This window comes from Choloepus didactylus, chromosome 12 (assembly GCF_015220235.1).
Source record: "Choloepus didactylus isolate mChoDid1 chromosome 12, mChoDid1.pri, whole genome shotgun sequence".
Lineage (NCBI taxonomy): Eukaryota > Metazoa > Chordata > Mammalia > Pilosa > Megalonychidae > Choloepus > Choloepus didactylus.
The window spans coordinates 36,657,335-36,668,168 of record NC_051318.1 but is presented as its reverse complement, the minus strand read 5'-3'; the positions used below and the strand labels follow the sequence as shown (position 1 = coordinate 36,668,168).

The 10,834-nt window shown below is 42.4% G+C and overlaps 1 protein-coding gene across 1 annotated transcript in view; it reads left to right on the top strand.

Annotated features, from left to right (window-relative positions):
• Positions 1–2,075: 2,075 nt before the first annotated feature.
• CLYBL (citramalyl-CoA lyase) overlaps positions 2,076–10,834 on the top strand; it is a 292,265-nt gene continuing 283,506 nt past the window's right edge. Inside the window, 1 exon segment of the mRNA XM_037800076.1 lies at positions 2,076–2,152. Coding sequence (XP_037656004.1) covers positions 2,094–2,152 — 59 coding nt within the window. The 5' untranslated portion in view covers positions 2,076–2,093.

Genomic DNA, 10,834 nt, shown 5'->3' with positions numbered 1-10,834 from the left:
ATAGATATTGTGATGAGAGCTGTGCTGGAAATAGCAGGTGGCTGAAGCAGTGAAATAAATCAGGGGGGGAAACTTCAGTTGAGTTGTCAGTGTGGGTTCCTTTGAGCCTGTGGCATGTAGGCTGAAAGTCTTGGAGGATGAGAAGGTGGAGCTGTGACCGTTCTGGAGAGAAGGAACAGCACGTGAGAAGGCCCTGAAGCAGGAAAGGGCTTAGTGAATTTACAAAGAACAAGGAAAGAGGACAAGGGTGGAGGGACAGGCAGGAGCCAGATCACATAAGGCCTTGAGGGCCGTGGTAAAGTATATGGATTTTATTCTAAATGCTTCCCATTGGAAGCCACCAAAAGGTTTAAGAAGAGAACTCAGGTGATGATGACAATGAGTAGTTAACGCTTTTGAGTACTTACTACAGACCTGGCAAGGTTTTAAGCTCTTTATATATATTAACTTAATATAGCCTTATTACAATGCTATGAGGTGAGTATTATTCATATACCCATTTTATAGATGTGGCAACTAAAGCACAGAGAGCTTACTCAAAGCCACATAGCTGGTAAACTGTGGAACTAGGATCTGAGTCATGCTTTTAAGAGATCAGCTTGGCTGTATGGTGAAAGGGTTGATTGCAGGGGGTAAGAATGAAAGTAGAAAGGCTTTGCAATAATCCAGGTAAAAGATGATGGCAGCTCAGACCAGAGCCAGGTAGAGTGAGGTGAGTGAAGCTCCAACCTTCCATGCAAAACTTAAAGGAGTGGGTGCCAAAAAAAACAAGTAAATAAGATAAATAACATTTTGATATATTTTAAAAATCAAAATTATTGTAAAAAGTCCCTTATAAACAAAAGGTCAAAATTTTAACTAAAGACAGGATCAGTATTACTGATTTTCCTTTTGCCTCAGACTCCAATATAGCTCCAATATAGCTCCGCTATGCGCAGGCTGGGACCAGGGCAGAGACAAGAGAAGTAGACTGCTGACATATCGGAGGTAGACGGACTGTGCCCTGTGCCCTAGCTGTGGGAGGTGGACCGGGGGACGTGGAGAGGTTGAGCGTGCCCCTCCTGTTAGTATTGGTTGTAACAACACTCTCCCGTCCAGAGTTCAACATCCATGTTTCCTGTCATCTGGACTTTTCAAAAAACTCACTGAAGAGTTTCAGTTCACTCTGGCTGAACAGCTTATTGTTTGTTTAAATTGTCATTTCTTGATTCCAACAGCACAATTCGGCTTCCACTGGAGGGTTCTGGGAAATGTTTTCAGGTGTAAATTCAGAGAGAGGGACTGGAACTTAGTCACAATTGAAAAAGAAAAATGAAGAGCAGGAACGAAAAGAAATGGCCTGGGTGACATTAATGGGGAACGGGGAGAGGCCCTCAGTGGATCAGGTAACTAGGAGAAGGCAGAGGGCAGGTGAGGTTCCGTGGGGCAGGGCACAGGGCCGGGTTTTAATATCTTAGCATGCCCAGGACTGTGAGAGCTGCTCTACATCCAGTAGAGGTGCACGTTCCATAAGGGAGGACTTCCTGCATTTTCTTTGACTCCCCCTACACTAATTGTTAACCACGGCATGCACATTATGAGACTCACAAGCTGTGTTAGGCTGCATTTTAACAACAAAAACAACAAAACAACAAAATCTCTAGAACATTTGGCCTGTTCTGACCGGAAAAAACGCCAGGATCTCTCAATAGAGGCCTCAAAAAATCCAGAAGCACAGGGAGAGTTGGATTCATCAGCAGAAAAAACGCCCAAGGCACCATCCATTCGGATCGTCCCCGCAACAGCAGAGAAGAATATTCGGGGGACCGAGTGTACACGGTGACCTTGGGCCTATCCGCCCGGGCGGGTCCTGACACACTGCAGGCTGGAAGAAGTGAGGGCGGGGCGTATTGAGATTGGGCGTGGCGGTGCGGGGGCGTGACCAGAAGGGCGTGGCGTGGCCGGGGCTGAACGTGCGCTGCTGTGGGGAGAAGTGAGGGCGGGTGGGGGAGGGATGGGATGAGGTGGGGGCGGGTAGGGGCGGGGCGAAGTGGAGAAGAGACGGGGCGGGGGCGGGGCGAACTGGGAGCTGGGGCGGAGCGCACGCTGGGAAGATGGCGCTATGTCTACTGAGGAGGGCGGCCCGCGGAGCGGCGGCGGCGCTGCTGAGGCTGTGAGTGCAGGTCCCCAGTACCCCGCGCCCGGACTCTGGCTTGCCGAGTGTCCGTACTCGTCCTCAGCCCCGCGGGACGGGCGCGCCTTCCCCGACCCCTCACGGGACTCCCCGGCCAGCCGGGAGCACTGTGCGCGTCCTGCGAACCGCGTGGCCCGGTCCGGCTCTTTGCGGTGTCACCGACGGCCAGTGAGGGTCGCTGGTACTGCCCTCTCCTCTCCGTTTGCGGGAGCCCTTGCGTGGACCCGGAAAACGGGTACACAACATCAGATTGAGTTATTCGGATTCTATCAGCCAAAACTACCCTCCGCCTACAAACGTAAAACATTAACATACGGAAAAGATTTTATAAAATGTGTCCTGGAATACAGACGCTAAGAGGCGGCCTCAGCTGGAGAAACTCGCGTGATTAATTAGAATAAGTTCCATTTGTTTAGCTCAGCGGCTCCCAGACTTTTTGGTCTCAGGATCCCTTTACACACCTAAAAATCTGAGGACCCCCCCCCAAAAAGGGATTCGTTTATATCTCTATCCATATCTCTATCTCTGTCTCTATCTATATATCTATATCTATGGTATTAGAAGTTAAAAGAGAAATTTTAAAAATATGTATTCATTTAAAAATAACAAACCCATTGAATTTTGACATACATGACATTTTAAATGGAAAATAACTATTTTCCAAATCAAAAAATACCATTAGTGAGAAGAGTAGCATCCTCTTACATTTTTCAAAATCTTTTTGGCTTAATAGAGTACAGCTGAATTCTCATATCAGCAGTTTGGTGGAAGTATACAAGGAAATCCGAACGCACGCAGATGCAGTTATGTAGCAGGAAAAAGGAGGACCTCGCACGCCCTCTTAAAGGTTCTTGGGGATCCTCAGGTGCCCTCAGACCACACTTGGAGAACTGCTCGTCTACCACTTGCCCTTTCACCAGCTACATTCACTTATATAAACTCATTTGATATTCCTACCACCTGTGAAAAAATTGTGTGGCTTGTTTGTAAATATGAGGAACCTGAGGTTTAGAAAGGTTAAGTGACTCTCTGGAAGCCCTGTGATAAGTAGTGGCAGAGTTGGGTTTAGAAACCAAGTCTGTGACTCCTGGTCTGGAACTCCTGCTCTGTGTCTTCTGACTCACCTTTGCCCTATGCCAGGACCCACCTGGTCTTATGCAGTCCATTTCCTAGACCAGGGCAGGCAAACGAGATCACCCCTGTAGCCAGAGGAGCAGCCTGGTGGTGTACTCAGATCCTTCCAGAGGGTTCCTTTTCTGGCCTGTGAAAGGTCCAGCTTCTGTGGCTTGTTCAATAAGGAGTCCCATGACCACATGCAGTCACCCACTTCTAATGCACTTGGGGCTCAGCTCACAATGCCCTTCATCTACCTTAGCGCACTAGTTCATTCTCAGCATATCTGCACAGTCCACCAAGAATATGGGCATTGCACTTTCATCTCCTGGGCCACATGAAGCTTACACCTGGGTTTGAATCAGCAAGGGTAACAATGCTTTCAAAACACACCGGGATGGGAGAAGTGAAGGAGCCAAATGTAAACTTTGAAAAGTTTTAATTTCTACCCCAGTTGGTTTATGCTTCCCCAGCTTCAGGCCAGTGGGTGGCTTTTCCCTTGTTTGTAGAATACGGTCACCACTGCTGATAGGCAGGAACCATTCCTGACCCCTCTTGCCAACCCTCTAACATTTGCTCCTGTTGCAGTGCTCCCTACTGCTTCCCTGACTGTCTTGTCTCCAGCCATGTTGCTCTCTGTGTCCTTCTTGAGTCCCTCTTGCTCTGTGGCCTCTGTCGGGTGGGGCAGTGCATCAGACTGTGGGTCCCTGGAGCCAGAACTTTTCCCTCCCGCTGCAGCCACTGCTGTCACCCAACAGACGCCCAGATACAGTTAGGTCCTTTGGTACCATGCTCACTCTTTGGTGGAGAAATTGATTTGGAACTGTCCAGACAATTCCCAGACAACTTACCTGGCCTCCTTGCTGTTTCTCAGACCCATCCAAAGTCAGTCCCACCTGGGGTTGTTTGCATGACTGTTCCCCGTGCCTTGTATGCTCTTCCCAGATATCCTTAGGGATCTTTTGAATCTTTGTTCAAGTGTCCCTGACTCCCTATGTAAAATTGCAATCCCCCCACCCCCACCTATGTCACCAGCATTCCTTATTCTCCTTTGTTTTATTTTTCTCCTTAGCACTTACTACTGACTAATATATTTTACTTGTTTATCTTATTTATTGTCTGTCTCCCACTACCAGAATGCAAGCATCACCAGGCCGGAATTTTTGTCTATTTTGTTCAGTGCTGGATTCCCAGTACCTAAAAAGTGCCTGGCACAGAGTAAGCACTCAATAAATAATTGTCAAATGAATGAAATTCCAGAACTATTTTCCAAACCCTCCCATTTACCTGATACACTTACATGCTGTACACTTTTTCCTCTAACCAATCTCCTTTTAACCCAATAACCCTCTAATAACTGTATTCATTAGAGGCAAGTCCTACAGATAACATCACATCTATGTGGTTGGGCTTTTTAAAATAAGGGTATTATGCCCGCATGGCCTTGGAAATTGAGCAAGCAAGCATTGGTTTTTTGCTGATTTACAATTGAATTTGTCATTTCTCTAATCAGCTTGATTCTTTTGGCCAAGCGGTGTGAATCTCAACCAGTGGTGTGTGATATCCAGTTTGTGGCAGCTGTATTGTTTTAAACGACTGTTTGACAAATACTGCAATGATCAAAAATCTCCATTTGGTAGCTATATTAGAGAGTGGGTCTGTATAACTTTTGATGTATGGAGCAGATTAATTTCTATTTAGATTCTCCTGATTGTTTCCTAAGGTAACTGGGAGAAACTGAGAATGTTGGCATATTAAAACATTCAAAGCAAGAAGTAAAAGTATAAAGTTGAGTTTTGAGATGCAGTCACTTAAAGACACAGATAAACTTACCACATTGTATATTTCTCAGTTATTGTATGCTGCTCTGAACAGTGGAGAGATAACCAGTTCTTTGAATTTTAATAAGTGCTTATATTCAGTAGTCTTGACCTTCATGACAAGATGATACTTTTTTTGGTTGGCTTTGAGGTATAATTTAAGTACAATCACACTCATCCTTTTTCAGAGTACAATGCAGTGAGTTTTGACAAATGCATAGTCATGTAATGACCATTACAGTCATGCTATAGAACATTTCCCTCACCCCCAAAATTTCCCTCATATGAGTAATTTTGCAGTCAGTCTTTTCCTCCCCTCCTCAGCAGTGTTCTGATGTTCAACAGCTGGCTCTCTTGGGGCTGGGGTCGGGGGTAGACCTTATTTGTAGCATTTGCTGAGTGGTGTAAATACTCCCATCATGATCAATTGACTGTTGTGAATCATGCAATGAACAGTATGTGCTGGGGCCAGCACACCATTGCTGCCCCGGACCCTGATGATCACTAGAGATTTGCCTTTTCTAAGATTTCTTATAAAGGGGATGATACAGTGTGTAGTTTTTTGTATGTCTTGTTTCTTTCAATTAGCATAATGATTTTGAAACTCATCCATATTGCCTGGATTGGTAGTTTATTCCTTTTTTATTGCTGAGTAGTATTCCTTATATGGGCATAACACAGTTTGTTTATCCATTCAATATGGATGTTGATAGATGTTTAAGTTGTTTCAGTTTTAGCTATTATGAATAAAGCTGTGAACATAGAGATACATGTTTCGCCACACAATTTCTTTTTTATTGGGAAAATACCTAGGAGTGGAATTGCTGTGTCACATTATAAGTATATATTTAACTTTATAAGAAACTGTCAAACTATTTTCCAAAGTGGCTATACTGTTCAAGTTTGCTAGTGCTGCCGGAATGCAAAACACCAGAGATGGATTGGCTTTTATAAAAGGGGGTTTATTTGGTTACACAGTTACAGTCTTAAGGCCATTAAGTGTCCAAGGTAACACATCAGCAATCGGGTACCTTTACTGGAGGATGGCCAATGGCATCCGGAAAAGCTCTGTTAGCTGGGAAGGCACGTGGCTGGCGTCTGCTCCAAAGTTCTGGTTTCAAAATGGCTTTCTCCCAGGACGTTCCTCTCTAGGCTGCAGTTCCTCAAAAATGTCACTCTTAGTTGCACTTGGGGTATTTGTCCTCTCTTAGCTTCTCCAGAGCAAGAGTCTGCTTTCAACGGCCATCTTCAAACTGTCTCTCATCTGCAGCTCCTGTGCTTTCTTCAAAATGTCCCTCTTGTCTGTAGCTCCTCTTCAAAACATCACTCAGCTGCACTGAGTTCCCTCTGCCCATAAGCTCATTTATATGACTCCACTGATCAAGCCCCACCCCAAATGGGTGGGGCCACACCTCCATGGAAATATCCAATCAGAGTCATCACCCACAGCTGGGTGGGGTGCATCTCCAAAGAAACACTCAAGGAAATCTAATCAAAACTGATAATGTCTGCCCACACAAGATTACATCAAAGATAATGGCGTTTGGGGGACATAATACATTCAAACTGGCACATATACCATTTTGAATTCCCACCAGCAGTGTATCAGAGTTCCTTTTCCTCTTCATCCTTGACAGCACTTGGTATGGTCTGTCTTTAATTTGAGCTATTTTAATAGGTGTCTAGTGGTATCTTATTGATGTTTTAATTTGCATTTCCTTAAGCCTAATGATATTGAGCATCTTTTCTTGTACTTATTTGCCATTTGTATATTTTCTTTGGTAAAGTGTCTTTGCAAATATTTTGTCCTCCCTCCCTTTTAAAAAAATCAGGTTGTTTTTCTTTTTATTGTTGCCTTCTAAGAGTTATTCATATATTCTAGATATAAGTCCTTTGTCACATATATATTTTACAAAAATTTCCTCAAAGTGTCTGGATTGCCTTTCTATTATCTAAGCAGTGTCCTTTAAGAAAAAGTTTTTGAGATAATTTGAGACTTATAGACAAGTTTCAAAGGTAGTACAGAGAATTCCTACTCATTTGCCCTTTAGACAGCTTCCCTTTATGTTAGTCTCTTACATAACCATGGAACATTTATCAAAACTAAGAAATTAACCTTGATACAATACTGTTAACTAAAGTATCAAACTTATTCAGATTTCACCATTTCTCTACCAGTGTCCTTTTTTTCTGTTCCAAGATCCAGTCCAGGATCTCAGATTGCATTCAATTGTTACATTTCCTTAGTCTCCTCCAATTTGTGCACTCCTCACTGTTTCCTTCTCTTTCATGACTTTAACACTTTTGAAGAATATTGGTCAGTTACTTTGTAGAATGTCCTTTAAATTGGGTTTGCAGATGTTTCTTCATGATTAGGTTGAGATTGTGTATTAGACTGGGAAGGAGCCCACACGATGGTATGCCCTCAGTGCTTCATGGCAGGGGATTCATGATGTTGGTATGCATTACTGGTGATGTTAAACTTGATCACTTGGCTATGGTAATGTCTGCCAGTATTCTTCACTGCAGACGTAATGTTTTTCCCTTTGTAATTACCAAATAGTTGGGAGAGATGCTTTGAGACTATACAAGTATCCTGTTTCTGCTTTTTCACCCACTAATTTTATCATTCATCTGTGGATATTGCCTGCAGCAATTACTACTGTTGTGATGTAATAGTGACTTTATAATTCCCTCATTTCTTTTAATTGATTGGAATTATTCTAAAGAGTTGTTGAACCTCCTCTACTTATTTATTTATTCAGTTATTTATATCAATATGAATGGACTTATGGATATTTGTTTTATTATTTGGGTTACAATTCAATTTTTATCATTTTTTTTCTTTTGAAATTGCTATATAATTCAAAATCATAAAATTTACTCTTTAAAAATGTACAGTTCATGGGGTATATGCATACAATAGAATATTGAGCAGCTGCAAGATGGAATGATGTGAAGCATGCAACTAAGTGCTTGGATCTTGAGGACAGCAATTGGAGTGAAATAAGCCAGAAATGAAAAGACAAACATTATAATGTCTCATAATGCATGCTAACTATAATGTGCAGACTCTGAGAATTGACTCTTAGAGCATAGGTTATCAGGGAAAGGCTTATGGTAAAGGTCCCTAGATGGTAAGCTCTTACAGCAGTCACATCTGTTCCTGAGTTGTAATGATTATCTGTGAATTTTGAGATGCTGAGCTCTTTGTGTATAAACTGGTTGGTCTCTAGAACTTTGGTTATCTGTGTCACACCTCAGACTCAGAGCTAGCATTTGGCAGCTATGAATGTCAGTATTACCCCATACAGCAGCTGTTAAGAAAGCTGAAAAAGAGTTCAGACTTCAGTTAGAGATATGAATAAAGCAGATCTGGTTAGGACGAAGGCAAATCAGGCTAAACGGTAAAGGATGATATTGATGGGTGTTTTAAAACTTCACCTTCTGTGTGAGACCAAAGGAAGAGATGTTTCTTTGGTGCAAAATCTATATTTTCTGTAGCACATTAAGTAATTTAACTTGTAGTATGGTCAGTTTACACAAATACCATAATTACATGGAACTTTGAAAAGGGAGTGAGAGCTGGTTGTTTTCTACAGGTAAGTGTGAAACCCTGATACGTCCCAAAGTAATTTGGGCAGAGAATATTAAACTTCCCCACCTGGGGAATTACTGATATTCTCACAACCATTGGGTACTACCAATTTAGAAGGCTGAACACTTGATCTTGGGGCTTGCCCTTATGAAGCTTGTTACTACAGAGGAGAAGCTAAGCCTACTTATAATCGTGCCTCGAGTTTCCGCCAAAGAACCTCTTTTGTTGCTCAGATGTGGCCTCTCTCTCTCTCTTTAAGCCAACTCAACAGGTAAATTCACTGCCCTGCCCCCTATGGTGGGACATGACTCCCAGGGGTATAAATTTTCTTGGCAACGTGGGACGTGACTCTCAGGGATGAGCCTGGACCTGGTATCATGGGATTGAAAAAGCCCTTTTGACTAAAAGGGGAAAAGAAATGAAACAAAATAAAGTTTCAGTGGCTGATATATTTCAAATGGAGTCAAGATGTCATTCTGGATGTTATTCTTACGCATTATATAGATATCCCTTTTTAGTTTTTAGTGTACTGGAATAGCTAGAAGGAAATATCTGAAACTGTTGAACTGCAACCCAGTAGCCTTGATTCTTGAAGATGATTGGATGACTATGTGGCTTACATGGTGTGACTGTGTGATTGTGAAAATTGTGGCTCACGCTCCCTCTATCCAGTGTATGGACAGATGAATAGAAAGATGGGAACAAAAATTAAATGAATAATAGGGGTGATGGGGGGTGGGATATTTTGGATGTTCTTTTTTACTTGTACTTTTCTTCTTATTTTTGCTTATTTATTTTTTGGAGTAATGGAAATGTTCAAAAATTGATTTTGGTGATGAATGCACAACTATATGATGGTACTGTGAACAACTGATTGTACACTGTGGATGATTGTAGGGTATGTGAATATATCTCAATAAAACCGAATTGAAAAAAAATGTACAGTTCAATAGTTTTTAGTATATTCAGTATGTTGTGCAATCATTACCACTATCTTAATTCTGGAACATTTTCATCACCCCAAAAAGAAACCCTTTTGTAGTCATTCCCCATGCTCCTTTCCCCTCAGCCCCTGAGAACTTTCTGTTTTTATGGATTTGCACATTATTTCTTTGGTTGTTCCAAGTTTTCCAGCTTTGGCCATTGGTAGTTCTTTCAGATTAGCTTCTGGGCCCTTTCAATAGGTCCCCACCCCAATTCCCACACTTTTTTGACCACTTCCTTACTTTCTGGCAGCACAGCTTCAGGTTCATCTTTTATTTTCCCTGCCTTAGCTTGGAATCAACCAGTTTTCCAAGGAATCCTGGTTCCTTTTAGTGGAAAATTGTACCTAGAAGTCAAGATCAGGGCTCTAGCTGTGCTTATTGCTACTGGGGTGTTGGTGCTTCTAGCTCCTCTCTGTGGATAGAGCTAGGAAATATGTGTGTGTGTGCAGCCCAAGCATATACATACATATCTACTGATCTATCATCTATCTCACATAAACAAAAACTTGAGCCCATATTGATGCCTCTGACTATAATCCAGCATGCCAGGTTTCATTCTAGCATTTGTAACTTCTTTCTCAGACAGAAACCTAGCTCTCTTTATCCATAATATATTTACTTTTTTATTGATCCCTAGTATACAAAGTAGTTTCAGAATTCTTGACCCATACCCCTAAGAGAAACAAATTTACCTAAAAATTTACAGTGTTCACAGTTCTTTTTATCTTTAGTCTAACAGTATCCAGTCAAAACTCTTGTTGTATAAAGTTACTTTGTGTTGCAGCCCAAGAGGGCCATGCCAGTCCAGAGGCCAAAGAAGACAATGAGCATTTTCCGATACATGAACTTTTATTCAGGGCTTACTTACAGGGTGAGAAGTCGTGGAGAGATCATGACGGCTCTCTCAGGCCGGGCAGGCATCGCGTTCGCAGGGAAGACAATCGAGTGATGCAAAAAGGGTAGAAAGCCTTTTATAAGGGTTTAAGACAAAGGCCCTCCTAAGGGTGGGGGGAGCATAGATGCAGGAACAGGTTACTCTCACCTGGGGGGAGGGGTGCTGGAAAGACTAGAATAACACTTGAACAATTACATTTTGCTCTTTTTGTGAGACTAAGAGCCCCTCACTTTCTGCCTGCTTGCATGA